Raw genomic sequence first — 25,851 nt, forward strand, 5'->3', positions numbered from 1 at the left:
CTATTAGTAGAAGGTCTTTAAAAGTGTGAGGTTTCATTTTATAGGAGGCATAGATGTCACTGTAATTTAAAAAAAAATACATTTTTATTTTACTTTAAAAGATAATGCTAGAGAGTCACCTTGTACTAAAAGGCTTTGTATTGTTGTCATCAACAGCACATCCTTAAAAATTCTGGAGAGTAGCCATGCTATGATATGATGAAGATATTGGGAAAGAAAAAACAGATTAGCAGCTTACCTGGGATAGCTACTATTTTCTGTTGCAGGATCTTTCTCAAGCCAGCTCTCGTAAAGAGACTTATTTTCATAACCTTCATCAGGGCTTAAAATCTGGAGAGGAAGATATTATAATCTCATTATAACTCATTGGAATTACCTCTAACTCCATTCATTATCAAAGGAGACCTTTACATCTACCTGCATCATTCTTAATCAATAGTATTGCTGCATGCAGGGAATTACACATGCACTTTTTACATTTCTTGCATAGATGTATGGATCCCAACCATGAAAACCATCTCACAAGTGCTTGGAACCAACCACAGACAGTGGGAAAGGGCAGATAAAAAGCTTCCTTAAGCTAGGTGGAGTTCAGCCACTTCTGGGGGAAAGGGATCTTGGGGATTTCTAGGGCTTCTTAACACCTTATTATAGCACTGTGTATACACACAAGAGCACATATAGCACCATGAAGCTCCTGCAGAAGCCAGGATGCTCCAGCTGCTTTCCTTGCAGCAGACAAGGGGAAAGGACAACCCTAGCACTCTGGAAGTTTGCCTTGCACAGCAGCAATATTCTCTCAACAGGTTGAGCCTGAAATTTGACTGCTTTTCCTATAGGAAGAGAAAAGAGAATTGTGCCAGAAAGAAAGTGTGGGAAACAGTTCTTCTTCCCCACAGAAGTCTAACCAAAATGCCAGGCAGCCTTCTGGCATCAGCTCATGACAGAAGGGTCAAAGCAAGTCATTAAGTATATAACAGCAGTGCCAAGGTGTCTCAACCAAGACTGGAGGACCACTGTGTAAGACACTGTATGGACAAATGTAGGTCCCACCCTTACCTTAATCACAGAATAGTGAAATTGAAAAGCTATGTAACCAGGATGGAAAAGGTAAATATTAGTACAGCCTTCGTACAACCAAGAATACTATGAAAGAGTACAAAATTAGTTGACCAAATCTCTTAGGAAATCTGTGGCAGAGGTGAAAATAAACCAAGACTTTGGCTTTGGTCTCCACGTACTCTTAAACAATCTTTAATAGGCATGGTCCTTTACATATAAAATTGGTTATGATGTGCTGAAGACTACTTTTTTTTTTTTTTTCCAAAAAAGTCTAAGCATAAATATTTATGGCTAGATAGAGGGTCCCACAGAATAGTCAAGACTTAAATTCTGCACTGACAAGTACATAGATTTCAAAAATCAAAATCCAAAGAGTTCTGACCTCTGAGATTGTCAGCAGCTAGCAGAAAAATAACAGCTCTGTGAAGTAATGGCTTGGCTGCTGCCTTTTTCAGGGCACTTAGGTCAAGTTCTAGGGCAAAACTGAAAATGGCACATTAATAAGTGCAAGCTAAACTCTGACATATGGGAGTAAAAGTATTCCATGCTCTGACAGAGGTGTTATTCTGACAGCTCTGGTCATGTAAAAACCTTTGGCCAGCTTTTTCTTGCAACACTGAAAGTCTTAGTAAAACATACTATTTTTAACCTGATTTAGAGGCAAATCTAGAATCATGAATCACTGGAGAGCACTGGTGGCACATCAACACTGGTAAATGAAAGATTTTGGAAATGAAAACTACATTGTTGAATCACTGTAAAATTGAATATTGATTTAATTTTTCCAAAATAATAGAGGCAGTCTCAGGTTTAGTAGTAAAAAAAAACCCAAACCACTCCTTTTGAAAAATGTTGCAAGGACAGTCTCAAATTTATTTAGCAAGACAACAAAATGCAGAGTAGAAAAGGACTATACAATAAAACTGGGGAGTGGTCTTCAGCTATGTACAGAAAGCAGAGAACAGCAGAGAATGACAGTGTTGTTGCAGAATCCTGCTCTGTGGAACACCAGAAAAGGGAAAGTAGTTGTGAGTTTTGTCTATGACAAGCTAACAGGAAAGTACAAAACAGAATAAAAAAAAAACCTACAAAAAATCCCACTAAGATGTTCCAGCAGTGGCTTTAAGGAGCTTAAGAAACAGTGAGACTTTTCACTCACAACTCTTTACCATAAGATAATCCATTTTGCAAATGGAGCTATGAAGAGTATGGATGAATATAATGTACTTCTAGGAGTTTTTTAGCAGGAAGACAGCATGGAATGATGGAATAGTTATTAGGAAGTAGTCAGGTTTTCTACTGTTTACATTATGTTTCTACTGCTAAAAGCTTAAATAACACTGAATAGGAACATTTTCAAAAAAAAACCAACCTCAAGTACTTTGTGTAATACCTCAATGGAATTTTCCTATTCAAATCCAACAATAGTTGGATAGTTGACAAGGTCAAGAGTTAGGTACTATTTTTAGCACAAAAGCATTTTTTACTTTGTTTATCTTTTGCATTAAAAAATATATCCCTGGGTAATTGGCCTTCAGTGTGCTAAGTGTCACAAATAATCTTTGACCAAGCACAGCTTCTTTCCCAGCAAGGAAATGTTGCTTAAGTGAGACAGACATGTTCTCTATCAATTGAGATTAACCCAGATCTGAGAACAGTGAAAATGACTGATGCTAGCGGGCTGATCTGGTTAACTCCTCATATGGCCACTGAAGTTTCATGCTTTCACAAACCACAGTTTTTCAGCCTTATGATAATTTATCCTGAGAGGTGAAAGCAAAGGAGACACGACTAGGCCACTTGTAATTATGCAAATCCATACATCTGGCCTGTTACAAAACGTGCTCAATCCTTCCATCTTTACCACAGTATTTCAGGGGCTCAGTGAGATATGAGATTAAAGGGGAAGAGACAGAGAGAAAATGATAGCTAGCCAATATGAGAATGAAAAGATTCTCTTTTGCATGTGAAATGGAAATTTAAAATGCAATTTATTTCCTTGAATGCTTATCACTTTAGAGAATTGATCTTGCTCAAGTGTTTTATTATCTTGTTTTTATTTTGATTACTATATATAACAAATAATATTCTGTTTACGTCAGTCACATATTTCAGTCTTTCTTAGAGTGCTGTGGGAGGACCTGTGAGCCTGCACTGGTGCCACTACACTGGTTTGGTTTGGCAGTTTTTTTGATAGTATGGGAGGGGCCCCATGGGTCCTTGCTTGGAGCAGCTTGTTCCAGACCTCGTGGGAAGGACTCATGGAGGAGAGGTTGGTGGAGGACTCTCTCCCATGGGAGGGACCCCGTGGGGAAGCAGGGAAGGACTGTAAGGAATCTTTCTTCCTCAGGAGGAAGCATCAGACTGTGGACTCACTCTAAACCCCATCCCCATCCCCCTGTGCCACTGGGGGGAAGGAAGGAGAGAAACCAGGAACAAAGTGATTTGAGCCCGGGAAGAAGGGAAGGGTGGGGTAACATATGCAAGCCCTGCTCTCTGTGTATCTGTATCATGTGTGTGTTTGATGAATGTGAAATCAAATCATTATTTTTCCACAAGCTGAGTCTGTTTTGCCCATGACTTTAATCGGTGAAGAAACCTCCTTGTCCTTTGTCTCAACACATGAGCTTCTAGTTGACCTTTATCCTCCTCATCCCACAGTGTGTGTAGCAGGGAATGGGCACTGAGTGAGCAGCCACTTGGCTCCTTCATTCTTGTCATATTTGTCCCAAACCACGACAACCACTGCTGAGATGTTTTCCTATTGATTTTGCTAGAATCAAGATTTTTCCAGCACAGTGATAAGATAAAAGCGAAATTATTCAATAATCCAGTTTTATCCAATAAACTTGCAGTTTTACACTCTTGGAAAAAGTCACAAATAACAGACACTCAGATTCTGTACCTCTTTTGTCAGATTATACACCAGTTTGTAGAGAAGAGGGGTGCAGTCAACTCTTAGTGTGTAGTTGCCTGAAAATGAAACAAAGACATGAAAATTGTCCCTTAATGTATTAAGGCATTATCTTATTCATGGATTAAACCCTGCAGTCCTTTCTTAGAGAAAGTCCTTGACTCCAAGGCAAGGTCTTGCCTCAGAATATATACAAGAATAGACTACCTGGTCATACTGTATAAACTACTGCTACTATACAACAATGCATTGTTTATAATACATACACAGTAATGTATTGAAGTCTTTCCATAGTTCTAAAATATGTGCAACTGTCCCTCATTACCCATAAGCCCTTGTCATTCATACTCCCCTCGAAGCTTGTGTTAAACAGAAGACATTGCTAACAGTCTAGTTTTTGTAGGATGTAAAAAATCAAGTTGGTGCATCCAGGAGCAATGCAGGAGAAAAGACACATTCCCTGAAAGATAGAATCATAGAACCATTAAGATTGGAAGGGACCTTAAGATCATCAACTTCCAAACCTCCTGCCATGAGCAGGGAACCCTACCCTGCCATGAGCAAGACCACATTGCACAAAACTTCTTCCAACTTGGCCTTAAAAACCTCCAGGGATGGAGCATCAACAACCTCCCTGGACAACCTGTTCCAGTTCCTCACCACCCTTAGAGTGAAGAATTTCTTCCTAATATCTAACTTACATCTCCTCTCTCTCAATTTAAAACCATTAACCCTTGTCCTATCACTATCTTCTCTGATGAAAAGCCCCTCCCCATCTTTCCTGTAGCCCCTTTCAAGTTCTGGAAGGTGCTATAAGGTTTCCCCAGAGACTTGTCTTCTCCAGGCTGAACAGCTCCAACTGTCTCAGCCTGTCTTCATAGCAGAGCTGCTCCAGGCCTTTGATCATCTTGGTAGCCCTTCTCTGGACCCTCTCCAACAGGTCTATATCTTTCTTGTGCTGAGGGCACCAGTCCTGTACACAGTATTCCAGGTGGGGTCTGACCAGAGCAGAGTAGAGGGGCAGAATCCCCTCCCTGGCCCTGCTGGCCACACTTCTTGTGATGCAGCCCAGGATGCAGTTGCTCTCTGGGCTCCAGCACACACTGGTGGCTCGTGTCGAGCTTCTCATCAGCTACCACCCCCAAGTCCTTTTCTTCTGGACTGCTCTCCAGCCATTCTCCCCCCAGCCTGTATTTGTGCCTGGGGTTGTACCGACCCAGGTGCAGGACGCTGCACTTGGCCTTGTTGAACTTCATGAGGTTGGCACTGGCCACCTCTCCAGCCTGTCAAGGTCCCTCTGGAGATGTTCTAAAAAGCCTTTCAGTGCAGCTGCTGCTACTCTTATCACAGAGAGGATTTTTTTCAATGTTTTTCCAGACTGTATCCTAAAGACAGGTCATCTTCTGAGTAAGAGACTTGCAAGCTATTTCACAGAATCTTAGGGGTTGGAAGGGACCTTGAAAAATCATCTAGTCCAACTCCCCTGACAGAGCAGGATCACCTAGGTCACCTAGATCCTGTGTGTCATCACACAGGAATGTGTCCAGGTGGATTTTGAATGTCTACAGAGAAGGAGACTCCACAGCCTCTCTGGGCAGCCTGTTCCAGGGCTCTGTCACTCTCATAATAAAAAAGGTTTTTCTCCTGTTTATCTGGAAACTCCTGTGTTCCAGCTTGCATCTGTTGCCCCTTGTCCTATCATTGGACATTGCAGAGATGTCAACAAAATGCTCAAAAGGATTACCCAGTATTATTTTCATAGCTAAAGGACAATGAATATAAATAATTTGCTGTCCAAAATGTGGCATAAAAACTGTCCAGTTCTGGAGCCCTAAAAATAAGAAGGACCTAGAGATCCTGCAGAAAATCCAGAGGAGGGCCACGAAGATGACCTGAAGGCTGGGGCACCTCTCCTGGGAAGACAGGCTGTGACAACTGGGGTTTTTCATCCTGGAGAAGAGAAGGCTCCAGGGGGATCTCATAGCAGCCTTCCAGTACCTGAAGGGGCTACAGGAAAGCTGAGTAGAGACTTTGTACAAGGGCTTGTAGTGAGAGGACAAGGGGTAATGGATTAAATCTGGAAGAGGGGAGAATTAAATTAGACATTAAGAGGAAATTCTTTAGTGTGGGCATGGTGAGACACAGGAACAGGCTGCCCAGGGATGTTGTGAAAGTCCCATCCCTGGAAGTGTTCAAGGGCAGGTTGGATGGGGCTCTAAGTAAACTGGTCTAGTGGGAGGTATCCTGGCTCAAGCAAGGGGCTCAAACTAGATGATCTTTAAGGTCTCTTCCAACTCAAACCTTTCTATGATTCTGTGATACAGGGAGTCTCCACAAAACAATCAGCAAAGTATATGGATACTATGGCACTACAGGGGATTTTAATGCTCAGTCCAGTGAAAGATGTCCAAGACACTTCAAACAGTGCAATGAATATAGCATTCTTTTCCTTATTACATATTTCTTTTCCAGTGGCTTTACTTTCACATTTTCTTTAATGCATAAGGCACGAGATATATTTGAATAATCAAGATTTGGGAGAAAATTGTTAAGGCAGCAGCATGTTGACTGCAAACCACGAAAAATATGTGTTACGATCCATGCTGGGAATATGAAGCAGTTGTAAACCTATTATTTCACTCATGAGATCTTCTAGGTCTGAAATTCTGCTCTACTTTTTACACAGCATGTAGGCTGCATAATTGAAGGACCAGCTCTAACCTTCCCTATACACCAACTCCAACAGAGCATTTAGAAACTGGGTTTTCTTTCCAATCCTTTGTGACAAGCAAAGCTTTCAGCTGACAGAAATAAAAGTTCTTAAATGTAACTGTTGATACCCATTTTATTCACACACAATAAACCTAAATATGTTGGGTTTAACATGAGAAGAGCAATGCCCTAAATAACTGAGGTTATGAGGCAGGACAGATTCACAAGATTGTCCTGATTATAATTTCAGCACAGACAACAGCAAATTCATTTTTTCTGTAATAAAACCCAGTATAATTTAAGAATAATTTGGTTATTTAGGTCATAGTGTTGGACCTAAATTTCAAAGTCCAGTTTCTAAGCAGCATCCCTTTATGGCAGATTCTTCTCATAACCTGAAGGCACAGTAAATTGGATAATGGTTGATCAGGAGTTTTTAAAACATTCTTCAGTGCTTATTTTTCTAGAAGAGCCCTCCCATACTATATATGTAACTCCTCCATATTCTCCCTGCCCATAGCAATGAACAAAGGTGACCACACTGGCACAAAGCACCAAAATGGGTCCCGTTTCCACAAAAGACAAGCCTAAGGTCTTGACACTAATTGCCTTAAGATCTTATTAAATTATTGTCCCAAATTATTATAATTTCACAGGGAAAGGAGCCAAATCTGCAAGCAAAAAAAGGAGCAGTCTGTCTTAGATTAAAACTTTAATTGTAAATTAAAGCTAATGCATTTAAAAGAGACTTTAACATTCAGACTACTCATTTCATTAGCACAGAATACTAAATTCCTCCAGAGAAGACAATCTGGACTCCAGACATGTGGGCTGCAGCTGATGGATGGCACTATTTTCAACAGGAGAGCAACATGAGAATTGAAATTGTTCTCTCTCTCCACTTAATTCTGCATCTGCTAAACTTATTCTGAACATCACATTATCTATCTTATATTTGCCAGTTCTGCGTGCAATAAATAATATACAGTGAACTATTAAAATTGTCATTTATGAAGTAAAATGAGTTTAAGAATAAAATACAAACCTTCTATAGAAGAATCTGTGTTGATGTAAGCGACTGCCCGTTCCTGGAGGACTCTGGAGTTTTCCTAGGGTTGTAAAATTGTACTTATTGATTTAAATTAGTGATATTTATCAAGAGCATGTGATGTGCATTGTTTTTTACAGTATTACCTTCAAAAAAACAGTCAGGATAAGCAGCACTGTGTACTTCACTACCTACATTCTTGTTTGAAGATGAGTCAATGATTTGAGCATATTAAATTCACTCCTGCTTTCTGGAACTTAATTTGTTTTGGGAAACATTCTCAAAATGCAGGTGCCACCTGCTGTATCCCACAGGAGTAAGATGGAATTGGAAAATTACTGAACAGCATTGTAACAGGGTAAATTAGGGTTATACATGTGTTTTAACTCTGCACTTGCATGGCTTTTTGAACATGTAACATGCAACTGTGAGGTCAGCCAGAATTCCTGCACAACTTTATCCCCAGTTATTCCTAGTAGCTCACACTACTTAACTTGATTTTAACACTGGGTAAGCCAAATATTGCTGTTGATTCTACATTCTCCTACTTCAAAAAGGGTGAGTCAAAGCATTGACACTGCCTATTAAATTAATTGGACTGACTGTTTGGAGTCAACCAAGCATTGTTTTCATGCTAAATATGTACACACACTTGTTTAATTTTTTTGAAAACTGATAATTATGTTTGAAATTGATATTCAAATCAGTCAGTGGTATTTTACTGAGTCTTGGCTTTGTCATAGATATTCTAATTAGGTTAGTAATTGTTACTTGATTCATTCAATTTACAACCCAACTAATAATTGTTAAGTTATGTGAACTAAGAATTGAATTGGTAATTTATAACTTCCTAACAAAACTAGTATCTTCAAAACAAACAGTAGAGGAGATTGTGCAAAAGAATATGAAGGGAGGGAGCAAGCCTGCATATGCATACATGAGGCCTTGCATATGTGCAAAGTCATGTTTGCAACATAAAGGAATTTCTCTTTTTATAAGTAATGCAGATTGCCTATGTAACAAAAGGACATTGCCATAGTTGCAGTGTTTTTGTTACACAGAAGATGGTGAATATCATGGCTTAATTTTCATCAGGATTCAGTAGATGACAGATCTGGCAGCTGCAGAAAACATGAGTGTAAGCTGTGAGGAATGTCTCTAGAGAAAGTGAATCTAATTTAGGTGTTAAAGAGGAGGAATGCACCAAGATAAAGCAAGAAAACAATAATATATAAAAAGACTGAGGCTCAAATATGAATTGTGCTCATAGCTTTCTAATTTAGTTCAGCTGTCATTTCATGGAATAATGGATGATAGATTACTAGATATTAAATTATTAAACAAAAAACATGACAGAACAGCAGTGGCACTATGTGAACAAATCCAGCATAAAACCCCCTAATTTACTAATGGCTTGCCCAAGAGAAACTGATCCTTTAAGTACCATTCTTCCATATTCTTCGTAGTTAAAACTATTGTGTATTTTTTCTTGACAGCATCTAAATATGTGCACAGATACATAGACAAAGCAATCACAAATTAAGTTTTCTATATATGGTATACTTTTGTTATCTGGATTTCAGGTAGGAAGAAACTTTAATGCCAAGTTTTTTAAAATCTCTCAGTAAATTATTTTAAAGATAATTTGAATTATGTTTTCTTCATCTACTATTCCATAAACCGAAGTAAGATGCAAAGAGTCTACTGCAGTTGGAATCCAAACTGTTGATGGGAGAAAAATTAGTGGTAATATAAAGGAATGGAAATCTCAGATTTGTTAATAGGAGAATGGTGCAATCCTCCTGGTGTTTGGGACCATATTTCTAGTTTTGTTACCTCCTCTGATGTCTCATTTTGCTATGTAATTTTGTGGTTTACTGAAATACATGCCAATAAACTGAACCAAAAAGATTCAGATATTTAATTTTATAGACTTTAAAAGCATGATCTGGACTTAAGTTTATAGCAACTATGGAATTTCTCAAATAGAAAGTTAAAAAATAAACCAATTTAGGCTATATGAAATACTATCATTTAGTTAATTGAAGGGATAGATTTCCAGTGAGGCACTCATATAGACATCACTGAGGGACATTAGCTTTGATTCAAGGCAGATTTTTAAATCTTAGAAGAGTTAGTGTACTTATGTTGTAAGATTTTAGGTAAATAATATGAAGACCTCACTGCACCTGAAGGAGTCTTTTGTGCTCCAATTTTACCTTGAAGCTATTGATTGCAGTCTAGGAGCAGATGCCATTAAGTACTGCAACTGCCTGCAACAGGCCTTCAAATTTTGCCTTCTTTACACAATTTTGTATTTACCTCAGCCCATTCTGTGGAACCCAATAATCCAAATTCTTCTGCATCCCAGCTAGCAAAGATAATAGTTCTCTTAGGTCTCCAACCTGCAATCACATGGTGAAACTTGAAAATTAAAGTTAGAAAGTCTAGTGAAAGATCACCACAGTTAATTGAAATCACTTTTAAAAAATAGGAGTCCATTGATACAGTAGTAAAAAAATCCTCTCTAAATTCCTTAGAGGAACATATTATTGCAGAGACATTTCTTCTTAATGTAGTATTTTCATTCCACACAACTAAGAGGGTACTATCTCTGTAAGGAGAGATGTGAGGGAATAAATTCAGCCAATTAAGATGCAATGCTACGTATGCATCTCCTCAATGAATTTGCATCTTCCATAGGGAGAAACACAACATTCTATAGAGGTGAAAAGTTAAATAAGCATATGGGAACATTCAACGAAGTCTCTAAAAGCTCATGTTTTCCATATCTATCATTTTGTGTCTGTAATTAGCAAGTTACCTTCCACCTTCATTTTACCAAAACTCTGTACAACCTCTTGCAGAACAGCTGCACCTGTAGTTGGATCAATACCACCAAATACCCAGGAGTCTCTATGACCTCCTAAAATAATATATCTGTCTGGAAAAAAATACAAAATGTCAGTCCTTAAGCAAAAATGCATTTAGGTTATCTCTATTTCCCTTTATTGCATCCCTTCTTGTGTCAAATTATATAAGTGTATTTAAAAAAAATTAAGGTAATCTGCAATCATTAATGTACTCTATTGAAGTATAAGAATGAAGATAAGAAATATTTTATACATATTTTTCCACTTAAAAGTCTTCCCTGTTTATGCCCTGCTACTAAGCATCAAGAACAGTATGTTGAGGTCCTAAACCGTCACTAGTTTTCTATACTTTGCATGGTGTTGATTTTTGCAAAGGCAAAATGCACCAATGATGTATAGGGAATCTTACTGTAAGATGAGAGGATTATAAAAAAATTCTCTGACACATATCATTCTAGCATTCCCATTCAAATGAATTTTTGGGAATGCCAATGAGAAAAGTGTGATGGGAGGGACAGAACTACTAAAGGTTGATCAGATACCTTACTATCAGGCTCTCTAAAATTTGAAGCTTCTTGCAACATGAGAACAATTTCAGCAAGCACAACACAGTGAAGGCATTAAAGTCCTCAGGCACTGATGCTCACCTGGTTCCACAGCTCCTCTGAGGGTGCCAATGACGTTGTAAATTCGTGTTATTTTATTGTTTGTATGAACATGCATCCTGACTTTTCTGAAATGAAAAGCAGCATGGAGTCATGTCTGACTGAGAAGAAAACCAAAAGTCAGCATAACAACTTGCAAGCCAGAAAGTTTGTGCTTGTGTTCTGCTTTCTGAGTTCAGCACTGATGTGACCTGTCATGCTGTATTAGTGACCCATTTTTTGTTTGAGGTTAACCTGCTGACACAAAAGTGCCTTAGAAGAAACTCTATGAAGTGGGCTAATCTATAAACTTCCAAACATTTACAGAATTCATTTAATTGCTATTTATAGCAGTCAATTTGATAATTATGTATGAGTAATAAACTAAAACTCATATACATCTACATGTATTACAATATTGAAGTATTAAAATTATCATAGTGGATATGCATATGTTTATAAAGAATATACTTTTGTTTTAGCATAATTTGGTTTGGTAGCACAATTCCATGTAATAAGATAATCAGAAATATTAATTCAGGAACAAATTGAAATTAGCAGATCTAACTTGTCAGTAAAATCACTTGTGAAATTTTATAAAAATTACATACAGTTATTAGAAGAGCTAAAATCATGTACTATTCAGTCGTTCCTAACCTGTAGAAGAAACAGAACATCAAATAATGCTTTTTTTTGTGTGCCTGGCAAAATCCTAAAAAGTTCACATGTGAAGTTATCTCTTCAGCAGCAAATCTGCATAGCTGTCAAAATCAAAACCTCCTTCAGGACTGCTAATGGATTTTTGCCCAGAAAATAACTAACACCAGTGCCTCGAGTAGGCCTTTATTTGCGCAATTTCCATGTGCAACTGACTTTCTACTTTGACTCAAAAGGTTTGTTTTGATATGGAGGTGCTAAGAGAGAGGCATATGTAGGATTAGCCCATATTAAAAAAAAAACCCTAAAACTGTACCTCTACAAGTAGGAAGATATTTAAAAATTCATTAAAAACTATTTTCCATGTTTATGTTTTGTGTATGAATCATATTTTCTTTCCTCACTGTTGCCCTTTAAGACATTCCAGTCCTTAAACATGTCAGATAGGCTTCCTTATTTGTTTTCCTCCTTTATTTATTTTCTGCTAGTGTTAAAGCAGAAGAAAAAAGAATAATCAAGGAAGTCTTTATAAAGTTGTATATTCAGACAGACTCTTGTTTTGCCAGAGGTAGAGGAGTGATGATATATCATTTTTACACACTGGTCATTGCTCTCTGCATTTTGTAGCAAAAAAAGTGTATGTAAACTTAAACTATTTTTATGTTACCTATTTCTAAAGAGAAGTGATCTTTAGCTTTATCTAGATTATCAATAATAAACAAGAAGAGATGCTATGACAGTCCCTGATAGTCAAATCCTTGTGTGTTATCCATTTGTCTATTAGAGCTGAAAACATGTAAACCACAAACATATTATTCCTAATCCAATGGGTCAAAGGCCAGTTCCTCCCCAAAAAATCAGTAAGTTACATGTACTTTGTGCTCTTCCATCCTGTTACTGTCCAGGGCTTTCAAGAGTGGGGCCTACCATCTCCAGGGACCAGTGCATGGACTCCCATATAATTTCCACACTTCATAGCTCTAAGTTCACAGAAATCCTGGGAGGCTTCCAAGGGACAAGGGAAAAATGCATAGAAGAGAACTACTGAATTGTTGGATCACTACATGCTGGCTGTCCTGTTGTGACCTTGGTCATCAGAAACAAGAAAGACCAAAGTTTGAAGAGAGAAGGAAGTTTAGGGTTAATTCAAGAGTGTTAAAAAATGTCTACTTACAACTATATAGCCATTTTTAAAAGGGCCAATGTCCTGGTTTGATCTGTGACAACCAGTGAAACAATGGCTGAACAAAGGCTGAAATTTGGAATGACAGGCTGAACCTGTACACTCTGCATCTGTCTATCCATTGACCCTGAGCAAAACCATAGTTCTATAGTTCTTTTGCAAATTCTGATAATCACCAAATGTTGCCCATTCAGAAGGAAGTAAATTTCTCCAGAATATCTCTAGATGTGTTGCTTCACCATCTTCGTCTTGCTAGATTGTTTTCTCAGTATTTTATAAATAGGTAAGTGTTGAAACAGACCTTGTAGAAGAGTTGCCTCTAAATCCTGGCCCTATGTTGTAAGATACATTGAGACTCCCCTTCCAGCTGCTGTCTGGAGCTGCAGGTCCTCCCATTGCACTGTTAAATGAAAACCAAGAGAAATGTAGTTCACCAGTAGGCTAAACCTTTAAATTCCCACAATGATTGGTGTACCTAAAACAAGATAGGTTTACAAATTCCTTAAAAACATATGCCCAAACCAGACTGCTTTGAATTCTCCATATTTTCTGAAGCATATACTGCTACAAAAGAGCAATAACCATAAGTCACAGTATAAAATTACAGACTCATAGAATGCCAGGTTGGAAGGGATCTCAAGGATCATCTGGTCCAACCTTTTTAGTTAATACTATAGTTTATATGAGATGGCTCAGTACCCTGCCAAGCTGAGACTTAAAACTGTCAAATCTATCACTTCCCTTGGGAGACTATTCCAATGTTTGACTGCCCTCATGGTGAAAAATTTACTTCTTGTGTCCAATTGGAATTTCCCCAAGAGCAACACATGCCTGTGACCCCTTGTCTTTCCATGTGACTCCTTGTAAACAGGGAGTCTCCATCCTCTTGGTAGCCACCCTTTAAGTACTGGAACATGGTAATAAGATCTCCCCTGAGCCTTCTCTTCTCAAGGCTGAGCAAACCCAGTTTTCTCAGCCTCTCCTCATGTGGCAGGTCCTCCAGTCCTCTGACCATCCTTCTGGCTCCCTTTGCCAACTTAATATAAATAAAAATTACTGCACATTTGTGAATACTGACTTCTAGTGAGGAGGACTGATGTATACTCACCGTAATAATACTTCTGCATCATGAAATCCAATGGGATGAACTGGGATTTTGGGAATCCCTACACCTTCATTAACCTTATACCTGAAAGCGTATTCTGAGAAACCAGAACAAAAAAGTTTACAGTGTTCTTAGCAATTTTTGACAAACTGAAAATACTTTTGAACAGTGCAGTCATAGTAGCCACAAGCATGCATAATTTTTTAAAATTTACATATTTTCTTAGATATTGCTTCTTGGAAAGCAAAATGTAATGACAGAGCCATAAAGCCGATATTGCATCTGCAGAGCTGTGGAAGAGAAGTCCCCATATTTTACGCAAGGTTAGATTCCTTGTCCCTATTATACCTCCTCAAAGCTGACTAGCATAACTAAGCTAGTGTGTGAGGTGAAGTCAGCCCCATGCTGCCTGTTGACAAGCTGCAGAAGACATCCACAGATGCCATCCATAGATTAACCTCTATCAAAGACAGTCAATATCTGGTGGGCCAAGCACACATAGTCTATCCTGTTTTTTCAGTAAGGTACTGTCCTATGACCTCAACTATGGTCATACAAACCAGTGGGCTTTCCAGAAACACCCCTATGTTCCCAGCCTATTGGCAGACAGGACTGGTAGGCACCTTAGCGCAGACTGAGTCCAGGATGTCCACAAAGACAAGACAAGCACATGATGTCAAGTTTTGAAAGACTCCAGGCTACTGTTACTTTTAATACAGAATTTTTACTACCTGTACAGGGGATTTTAAATTGTTTTTCTGTTTGGAATTTAGGATCAGCAAGGAAACATACCTCCAAGCAAAGCTACTACTCTTTGATGGTAGACTATAATATAGTTTAAACTGATTCTCTTGAGAAACACTGATATTTAAAAATGGCTATAATTTCTCAGACATTTCCTACTGCTTCACAGTCTGTAAACCTACATGTCCTGCTATTCTAAGAGTTACAAAGCTGAGATCATACAACAAGATTTTCCTAAAAACTTACTTTCCCTGCCTAACTCAATAACAACTAGTTGACATGACATACAGGTAGAATTTAGTCTGCAATAAGAAAATTAACTACTGCTAAAAATAATTGTAAGCAGCTTTTTTCTTTGCATCTGTACTGAAAATATTTTGATTTCTAGTGTCACAATAAATTCCAGCACCAGTTTATAAAGGACTTGATGGCCCAGGGAACAGATCTTTCTCTCACCTTTTGCAGGATAACCTGGTGTTAGAGGGTCCCCAGCTCCATTTAAATTTAACACATTCCCACGCTGGACTCCTTTGCCTGGAAGGTTCCAGCCTTCTGGATAAGCATCTACTCCAGGAGCACAGTAGTCGGCAGGGTCTGAATAAAGAATGATCCCTTGTGCTCCTGATAACATGGCATTTTTAACCTGTGAAATTATCTGCTTTTAAGAAATGTTTTTGCTTGCCTTTTTTTTTTTAATGCATTAATAAATCTGAATATTGCAATTTACTTCCATGGGGAGGTAGCTTTAGAAGTTGTACACGTGGAAGAGAGAAAATGACCCCAGGCTCGGCAGAAGAGGAAACCACAGTCAAACACAGTCTGTTCGTTATTTGTGTCACACCTTTAGTCATAGCTGAAGGATATAAAGTAAAAGCACAGGACATAAAACTGAGGCACAAAAACTGTCTGCTATACCCACTGACCACCTACCATACATTTTGTCAGTTGTCTAAAGTCAGAAGAGCTAGCTATTCAGTCTCTGCTCACCAGATTCCTTACCAATTCCTTCTTCAAAAAATCACAATTCTATAGATTAAAAGTATTAAAAGCCTTGGGTCAATAAACTACTTAGTTCCCCAAACCAATCTCTTGCAAGAGCTGTCACACAAGTTTGTAGTTTTCTCAGTGTCAGGATATTAATACATTCATCTGTTTCTATTGTTTTAGAAGTTATTCTTAGAATGCAATCACAACAGATACATTGCAGGATTCCTTCTGCTCAGATGTTCCAATTTAGAGCTTCTGCCAGCTCTACCATGAACAGTGTCTGACCCACAGAGAGAAAAATAAAACACAACCCTTACTTTGTTTCCTCTGAAGATTTTCCCGTATCTGGCAATAACAATCTTTCCTGTACAGTTAATTCCCATTTCACGTTCCAGCTTAAAAAAGTCTTCAGTGCGGCCGTAATTCACATATATCAGATCTGCCTGAACAGAAAGGAAAGTACTTTCATGGCAACGGGTCACTAAAAAAAATTAAAGTATTTTTTTCAGAAATACACAGTTTATTTACTATGTATGTCATAGTTATTTTTACGCATTTCTACAAACGAGAATGAGTACCCATAAACCCAAAAGATTTCTATAATACTCTATAGGAGGCCTTGGCTCAAACTGCTGACTTTTTTATATTGCCCTGCACTTAACAGCAGACCTGTTGTATATACTGAAGCTGGAAAACAAACCAATGTACTTTGCTAAACTGACAAAGTTCTGTAGCCATAAAAAAAATGTGGTATTCCTTGTATACACAAACACTCACAATCACAGAATCCTCATGGTTGGAAAGTGCCTCTGAGATCACTGAGTCCAACCATCAACACAGAAAAAAACCCAAACAAACACAACCAACCACACACTCCACCAGAAAACACCCACAAAAGCACCCTCTACAACCTCAGCCACTAGAGCATGCCCTGAAGTGCTACATTTACGTTTCTTGACCTCCATGGATGGTGACTCAAGCACCTCTTTGGGCAGTCTGTTCCAGTTACTGGCCACTTAGTTTAGAAATTCTTCCCAATATTCAATCTGAACTTCCCCTGCCACAACTTCTGGCCATTTCCTTTGGTCCTGTCACTGTTTACTTGGGAGAAGGGTCCAACACCCACTTCCTTACAACCTCCTTTCAGGTAGTTGTAGAGGGCAATGAGGTCTCCCCTCAGCCTCCTCTTCTCCAAGCTGAACAGCCCCAGCTCCCTCAGCCTCTCCTTAGAAGAGCTATTCTCCAGACCCCTCATCAGCCTAGTTGCCCTTCTCTGCACCCTCTCCAGAATCTCAGTGTCCTTCCTATCCTGCAGTGCCCACAACTGCACACAGTGCTAGAGATGCGTCACCAAGGCTGAGTAGAGGGGCAGGATCACCTCTCTGGTCCTGCTGGTCACACTAATCCTGATGCAGGCCAGGATGCTACTTGCCTTCGTGGCCACCTGGGCACACTGCTGGTTCATGTTCAGCTGCTGTCAATCAGCCCCCTCAGGTTCCTCTCTGCTGGGCAGCTCTCCAGCCTGTAGTGCTGCCAGGGGTTGTTGTGGCCAAAGTGCAGGAGCTGACATTTGGCCTTGTTGAAAGTATTTTAAGACATTTACTTAATCCAAAGTGTCTTAATAAATGATTTATATATTGTTATTTCTACTTAAGTAAGTCCTTTCTATATGATTGAGTAATGTGGAGTAACCTGAGACGTATCCAACATTTTTCATAAAGATAAAAGCTTTTCACTTATTATGGGAATCAGAATTCTAGCACTTTGATAAAGCCTTTTTTTCCATAAAGAGACTTTTACCCTTCACACAATATGTGGCCTGTATTCTCTTATACTAATGGTTAATTAAAACTACTACAAGAAATATTTTGAGAAGCTGCAACAATCTAGCCCAGCAAGGGTTTTGCAAAATATTACTTCAGCTAATAATACTCTTATATAATTATTTTTCTTACCTCTGGCACTCCCTGTGCTGAAAAAGCATTATATGGTGGCAGGATATCAGTAACATTTTCATATCCTGTTGGAGGTGGTTCAAACAATGATGTATTGAAAATCTATCAATAAATAACAGAAGTCTTTGGTCAAAATTCTACCTCCAGGTACAAGTTTGTACACTAAGCTTGGTTATTGCAAACAATAGGCTAGTTACCATAACATGTTAGCAAAAAATACAGTTCTAACTAGCAAGAACAAGTTCAAACAAAAACTGGTTGGGATACATAGCTGAATTTTTATAACAGAATACAGATGTGACTGACTATAGAGACATAGATCATTATTGTAATAAGATGCTCACCAGTCACTGCATGAACTTAAGCAAAGAAGTAGCTGAAAATTTCCCAGTGGTGGTGACAATAAAAAGACACAGTTCATCCATGCCACCACAGGTATTTTTTGGGATTAGTCCCACCTGTATTATTACTCTTCACCTCTTTGCTAGTTACTCTCCAGTTAAATGTGCTGACTTTTATTGTAACACTCAAGTTGCCTCAAGGTTCATGTCCACTCTTTCACACCTTGAGAGATTTATACCTGACAGACTGTTACGAGGCTTCTAGAAGAATTTCTCCATTCTTTCACCTCTAAGCTCATGCCATCCCTGAGCACATATTCCTTAGTTTCTACCAGGGCGCTTCATCCCTACCTATGTGCTAAAATGCTTCTCTAGCAGTCCCATCTCCTCTCCTCATTCTGGTACATTGTCAGACTCTGCATCTAATTCTATATTCCCCTGGGTATAGAAAATGGAGAAGGTGACTGCAGACTGGCTGTTGATTATGACTTCCAATACTAATTGAGGAGACAACATAGGAAGCCAGTAGGATCAGGTTCAAAGAAATGAAACAAAGCAGGACTTCATCCAGTGGATAGTGTCTATGTCGCATTCCTGACCCCAGCATGTTGTGGAAACAAAAATGGTACAGGTGTTCAAGCAGCATTTGGGTCTTTACTTGGAAGAGAGATCTAATGAGAGTCACTAACTGGATACATATTTGGAAAAGAGATCTCATGAGGATTCCTGAAGAGACTAATTGCACCATGCTCAGAGTACCCTTGAGCTGAAAACAGCTAGACACTGGAAAAATTGGATGACTTAAATACATGTGTTTGTTCCTAAATTTCCCCGTGTGCCCTCTTAAGGCTGTTTCTGAAAGCAGGACACTGGACAAGATTTTTCCTTAATCTGAAGCACTATGGTCATTCTTACACCTTAGTGTACTGGTGTTAATCACAGCCTCTCCACACATCCTCTGTCTACTGTATGAGACACTGAGATTTCAGCCACTCTGCTGCACAGTCTGGGAAGCCATTTCTAAATATGACTTCCCTTTGCACTGGATTTTTGATCATATTATAAAGCATGAGTGATGAGTGGGTGGGAAAGCAGAGAAAAACACTCTAAATAGTTTAATCATTACAAAAATCACCTCATTCCCTTGATCATCAATTACTGAGATGTAGTTTGGCTTCTTTTCATTTGGGTATGAAAGAAGCACATCATAATGAACAAGCTCTGCTGAATCCAGTCCAAATTCTTTCCACTGGCCTTGAATTTGTTTGGCAAGAAGAAGATTTTGTTCAGTTCCTGCGAGGTGAGGCAACTTGGTAAATGAGCTAGAATAAAACAGAAAATCACTAGCACACAGCAAATGCAGAGAGGCACAATAGTGAACTCAGATCAGTGTGTATAAAGCTCATCTTCAAGCCACATGCATAGGAAGTAAGGTCCTAAAATCTGAGCAGTATAAGATGATCGTTTATCAGTGTCTGCATAAGCATAAGCACAAAATGTAACCAGAGCAGAGGATTTTTCCTGAGACCTTCATGTTAGTGAGCTGAACATTTCTCTTCAAATAACAGGAATCCTACATATCTACACACAAGAAATGACAATCACAGACATTCAACAAAATAATATGAACAGTATGCAAGGAGCAGAAATAGATACAGAAAAGCTACACACTCAGAAAGGACCCCTCCAGATAATTCTGGTATCTGACGATGGGTTTGTGCATTGTTGGCATGACATATACCAATATGTTTTATTTGAAAATCATTATGTCAAATCATCTGCACAGATTTATCTATTTTTTTTCTTAATTAAAAGCTTGAGTAATAAAAGTCTTCTTAATAGCATTTACATCCAGATCAGATATAACACTTAAAGGTGATAAAAGTCAGAAATAATATCCAGCCCCTCTGGGCAACCTTTCACAAATCTGTCTAGAGTTTGTTTGCCCCACTGAACAAATGAGTTATGGTGAACGCTGATCAGCCAACCAGGTACTAGGCACCAGCTTTGAATTCCCAACAGGCTGCTTGTTAATGTCTGCCTCACGGATGTCAGATACTCTTAATTACCATAAATTAGTAGTACCAAAGACCATGATTAGTACCACTTCAACCTGCCAGTTCAGACTATTTTCAACCATGTAACAACACGTGCTTCAGCATGTGCTCCCTCTGCTTTCAAATGAGAATATTGTGGGAGACAATGTTCAAAATCTTGTTAAAAGTCAGGGATGTAACAGCTGAGGTAACATCTCCAGTGATACACACAGCCAGTCATTTCCTTAGAGAAGACAATCACCCTGATAAGGGTGATCATATAAACACATAGGAAAAAAAAATGCTGTCTGTTCCTAACTATCTTTGTGTGTGTTTGGAAACAGATTCCAGAAGGATGTTTGGTCACCCTTCCAGGGACTGAAGGAAAGCTGACCTGCCCACAGTGCCCCCCAGGTTGTCCTTCTTGCCTTACTTGAAGATGGGCACAACATCAGCCTTTTTCAGCCACCAGGGACCTTCTTTAATCACTGGAGCTTCTCATTGGCAGCAGTCTTGTGATTATAACTTGCAGGTCTTTCATGTGAATCCCACCTGGCTCCCTGGATTTGAATGCATTTAGATTCTCTTTGTAGACCACAACCTTCTGCTCTCTGCTGCTGTCTCTTCCTCTCTTTAATTTGTGCAGGTATACATGAAGGTCTGGAAGCAATATTTGCCCAAGTTTGTTACCTCTTTTCTTCTTGCACTTTAATTCTTTAGGTATTTTCATTATCTTTTGATTCCTTAAGTATTCTAGTTTAAATACTACATATGCCATCAGGATAAATATACTGGACAATATATGATACATTTTTTAAAATTTTATACTTGCAGTTTAATCCTTTCCAGAGCTATGATTCAATGCTAAAGTCTAGGTGTCTGCATTTTCTGAGAATTACAGTTTGTTTTCCTCAATTGAGAAAAGCAGATTGAGTAGTTTTAAAAAAACAAGAATATGGATCAAAATTCTCAAGTGCCTATTTTTTGTTTCTAACAAACTTTTTAGATAGTTTATTAAGATAATTTTTCTGAAGTTTCTGCTTTTCATTGGAATTTAGGGGGGAAAAAACCCAAACCACAAAAACAAGCAGTATGAAGCATTTGGCTCATCATTAAAGTAAACAGACAAACCAGCTACCCTGTGGCCAAGAAACTTTAACATAATTGCAGAGCTATTTCATGCTGTCATCAGTCTCTGCATTGTCTAGACTCTGACTCAAACATAATCTTCAGTAACTCTGTAATCTACTGAGAGCAAGAAATAGACAAGCAGGAATACTTGGGGCAGGTCACACAGGAACATGTCCAGATGGGTCTTGAAAGTCTCCAGAGAAGGAGACTCCACAACCTCTCTGGGCAGCCTGTTCCAGTGCTCTGTCACCCTCAGAGTAAAGAAGTTTTTCCTCATGTTGAGGTGGAACGTCCTGTGTTGTAACTTGGTGCTGCTTCCTATCACAAGGCACCACTGAAAAGAGATTGTCCCATTATTGACATCCACCCTTCAGATATTTGTAAACATTAATGAGGTCCCCTCTTAGTCTTCTCAAGACTAAACAGCCCCAGGTCTCTTAGCCTTTCCTCATATGACACATGTTCCAGTCTCTTAATCATCCTTGTAGTCTCCATTGGACTCCTTCCAGTATATCCCTGTCCCTCTTGAACTGGGGAGTCCAGAGCTGGACACAATACTCCAGATGTGGTCTTACTAGGGTAGAGTAGAGGGGGTGGAGAACCTCCCTTGACCTGCTGGCCACACTGTTCTTAATGCATCCCAGAATACTATTGGCTGTCTTGGCCATAAGGGCCCATTGCTGTCCCATGGATAAATTGTCCACCAGGACCACAAGGTCCTTCTCCATGGGGGTGCTTTATAGGAAGTCTGCCCCTAATCTATATTGGTGCCTAGTGTTTATTTCCACAGAAGTAACAAACTTTGGCAAATATTGCTTCCTGACCTTGGTGTCTTTTGGATTAATGGAAAACCATAATGAAAAAAAGCATAATAAGCAGTGCTAGTAATGCAGCTTGAGGGAAATAGACTTAAAAACACAACACTCCAAAAAGGCAATTTCAAAAATAGAGGTGGGGGAAACAGTAGGATTGTGAGACTCTCCCTTCTCCTTCCCCCAGACATTCTGTACAAATCAAATACTTCCAAAGCATCTTAACTGCTCTGCTTTCAGAGGCTGTTCCTAATGTTGCCACTTTCTGGCTTTTGTGGCTGATAAAATGATTCAAAAACCAACACACGCAGGGCTTACCGAAGGAATTGTTTGATGCTTTCTGCTTTCATTTCAGCCACAAGTTTCTGTCTCACATTTTGATCAACATCTGAAGAGCTGTGGTTTTTTTCAGTCGGTTTTGTAAACCATCCTGGAATACATTTGAAAAGCTTCCTGCTTAGCAAGAACCCCAGTCCTCATGTATTTAAGCCCATGTGCAACTTAAAGTACTGAACAGTCTCATTAAAACCACAAGGATAAACAGGGCTTAGAGCACCCTCTGCCAGTGTTTGCTGGCTCAAACATGCAAGTGAAACAGGAAAGTAAAATTTATTTCATTGACTGAATTGCCAAAAAAAGACATAATTAAAAGAGTACACCCTAAGTCTCCAGGAAATACAGTCCCCTTTTTAAGGTAGATTCAACTCTCTTTGATTTTAAACTATTGTTTAAATTCTCAGTTAAACATTTGCAGTGGGAGGATCAAACTACTGATATTCATTCTGAAATTCCCTTATTGAATTGATACATACATTTAAAAATATGTGCATAAGCATCTTTAAAGTGAAGGTCTAGGACTCAGCAGCCACCCCGTCAGCACTATAACAGTTATAGATTTGGGGAAAGGTGGAGTTAGTCTATTTAATGATTAAATTAATAAAGTTAACTGTGACCCCGGCCTACTTTAAAAAGTTAAATATTTTTCAGTTGCCATAAATCTGAGAGAGTATATCAACTGCATGATTTTGCCTTTTAAAACCACCCAAATCCTTTTACTGTGGCAGTTAGAAAATCCCAAACTGAGAAAATTGTCATAGCAAAGCTAAGTATATGTGCTGCCACATGCACAATGCACATGATCCATTAGACCTAAATGCAATTTTAGTAACACACTGAACAGAGCAATGACCAAAGGTCCATCTTGCCCAGTATCATGTTTTGGAGCGTGGCCAGAGGATGGTGTTCAGGGAATTGTGTAAGAACAGCAGAAGCACAAGAGATTTACAGCTCAGGGACCTCCTAAATCAAACTCATGGTTTGTTGGTTTTTGTTGGTTTTTTGGGGTTTTTTTTTAATAGCCCTCATGGATTTTTCTTTCATGCTTTTGCATGCATGTGCTACAACACAAGGTATGTGCTACAATGCAAGCTTAAAAAGGAAAGATGAAAACATGCAATTCTAAAATTAAATTGAAGTGCTGCAAGTCACTGCAGAAAAGAATGTGATGTTCCAGTGCAGTTCATTGCACATGATGGAAAATTCAGCAACTTCACTCTTGGCTGTCAGTCAAAACTTCTCCTCCTCTACATTCTGCCCTTAATTTTTAAAATACCAACCAAATAGAAGCATTTAAAGAGATCTTCAGTAAAAATTAGGAAATGTAAATACAAAGTAATCTTGGAGGTTTTGTGATCAAATTGTTCTATTCATCTCTCCTCTTTGAATGTCTGACTGCCTGTTATGGGAAGCTGTCAATTCACCAGGGCTTGTTTGGGGCTGAAGCATGCAGCTGGAATACTCCTCACTCCCTAAACACCTAAACTGCCTGAGGCAGCAACCCCTTGGTAAAACAGAAGGATGAATATCTTAGCACGTCCCTAAAAAGCAGTAAAAGTTCCCTGATGGGCGTTAACCACAACAGGAGTCACGTGTAAGTACCTGTAGAGGGCAAAGGCTGTGGGCTGACCCCCGATGTCTCTGTACTCACCTGCAAGAAAGCCCAGCAAGAAGCAGCCCAGCAGCCCGGGGCAGCCCAGCCATGTGCAGAGGGTGCCCTTGCTCCGGGCCATGGCGGCTGCGGGGCCAGCAGCGAGCAGCGCAGCCAAGCAGCCGCCTTCCTCCTCCTCTCTCTCCTCCTCCTCCAGCCCTCAGCCCCTGGACTGCCCCAGCTTCTGTGATTCTCAGCTCTCGCCCTTCCTAACCAGCCTTAATCCCTGGATGATGATAATATGATTTTCTGAGTGCAACAAAACACCTCCACGTCTTAGTCTGACTCCAGAAAACAGCTTGTGTGTAGCTGGACGTGTATCTCTGTAACAAATATGCATCTAGATTGAATATGCACTATTTTAAAGGCTAATGTCTGTTAATTATCAGAACTTTCTGCTTTTGAAAAATCCTGCTTTAGGCTTGATCCCAATCAGTGTTTGTTTTAGTGAAACTGGCCAAGAGATGAAATGGAGGAAGGGAAATATTTTTTTTTCTTTATCAAGTAGGCACTGAATTGCTCCTCTCTGTAATCTGTGGTTACATTAATCCTTGGCAAGTGATGAATACTTAGAGCAGCTCAGGATACAAGTTAGATTAGCCAATGGGAACACATCCAGACATCATCCAGTTGCAGAATTATTTCCTATATTGTCTGGCTTTTTACATTTTGGATTACAGGGTTCTTAGAATCAAGTGTTTCTAGTCCAATTCAGCCAAATCAATCCATATCTCATGGGAAAGAGCACAACTTCAGACCAGGAAATAGTCAAGATATTTTAATAAAATCATGGAATCACCATATTTTGCATAAATTTACCCTGGCCCTGCACATCACTCCCTGCTGGTGAGTTCAGACACAGCTTTGTGGAAGCTAAAACTGATCTTTCTGGACCTGGGGACCTGCACATCTGAGACCACTTACCTGGCTGAAAGGAGGAAAGGTTTTCTGGGAGCCCAGACATGCTTTATCTGAGTTCTTACCACTCACTCCCAAAAGAGTCCAAAGTAAATACATCATGTGAAAGAAATGACCATGCTCCAAGTATAAAGACTTTCTTCAATAGGCTAGGTTGAGCTGGAAATATTCAGAAACACTTGAACAGACTGTTTAATGTCCTAATTACTTCACTAAGGCTTTTCAGAGATTAGAGTTACAGCATGTGGGTATTCTGCACCAGTCACAGCCCCTGTCTCAGGCATATGTCTGGATGTCTTAGTTCAAATGACAAGTGCATCCAGTTTTGAGATCTTTTTTTCTGTCCTTTTCCAAATGCTCATAAGCCATCACAAATTCTTAACAGCAAGGACTTTTCACACCAACATCTCAACATATACAAACCAGATGGAATTCCACCTACAGAACTTAAAAAGAATGAGCATATTGATGTATTATTAGCATTTATATAGCAGCACAGGTGTAGGACTGGCACATAATAGACAGTAAAGTGACAAAGACTTTTGGATATTACTATCTAAGTTAGACTTCACATGATGATAACACCAGTGGAGGAAGAAGGTAAGAATAGCAACAGTGAGAAAGTATGAAATGTATTTATTTCTATGCCTACACCTTTTTTTAAGTGATAAGGAAATCAGCAATGCTGAGGTTGAACAACAGCAGGGGTCAGTGCCATGGCCAGCACAGGGAGAGCATAAAA

At 39.1% G+C, this 25,851-nt stretch overlaps 1 protein-coding gene across 1 annotated transcript in view; it reads right to left on the bottom strand.

The window, feature by feature from the left end:
• Nucleotides 1-24,324, bottom strand: part of LOC104393150 (N-acetylated-alpha-linked acidic dipeptidase 2-like) — a 33,091-nt gene extending 8,767 nt beyond the window's left edge. Inside the window, exons 1-14 of the mRNA XM_010002615.1 lie at nucleotides 24,192-24,324; nucleotides 22,523-22,634; nucleotides 19,361-19,547; nucleotides 17,885-17,986; nucleotides 16,247-16,372; nucleotides 15,399-15,585; nucleotides 14,202-14,295; nucleotides 13,395-13,493; nucleotides 11,257-11,342; nucleotides 10,561-10,680; nucleotides 10,059-10,141; nucleotides 7,734-7,797; nucleotides 3,968-4,035; nucleotides 239-330 (exon numbers count right to left, since the gene is read on the bottom strand). Coding sequence (XP_010000917.1) covers nucleotides 239-330; nucleotides 3,968-4,035; nucleotides 7,734-7,797; nucleotides 10,059-10,141; nucleotides 10,561-10,680; nucleotides 11,257-11,342; nucleotides 13,395-13,493; nucleotides 14,202-14,295; nucleotides 15,399-15,585; nucleotides 16,247-16,372; nucleotides 17,885-17,986; nucleotides 19,361-19,547; nucleotides 22,523-22,634; nucleotides 24,192-24,273 — 1,502 coding nt within the window. The 5' untranslated portion in view covers nucleotides 24,274-24,324. The remainder of the gene's footprint in view (nucleotides 1-238; nucleotides 331-3,967; nucleotides 4,036-7,733; nucleotides 7,798-10,058; nucleotides 10,142-10,560; nucleotides 10,681-11,256; nucleotides 11,343-13,394; nucleotides 13,494-14,201; nucleotides 14,296-15,398; nucleotides 15,586-16,246; nucleotides 16,373-17,884; nucleotides 17,987-19,360; nucleotides 19,548-22,522; nucleotides 22,635-24,191) is intronic.
• Between the last annotated feature and the right edge of the window lie 1,527 nt (nucleotides 24,325-25,851).

This window comes from Chaetura pelagica, unplaced genomic scaffold (assembly GCF_000747805.2).
Source record: "Chaetura pelagica isolate M959 unplaced genomic scaffold, ChaPel_1.0 scaffold338, whole genome shotgun sequence".
Taxonomy (NCBI): Eukaryota; Metazoa; Chordata; class Aves; order Apodiformes; family Apodidae; genus Chaetura; species Chaetura pelagica.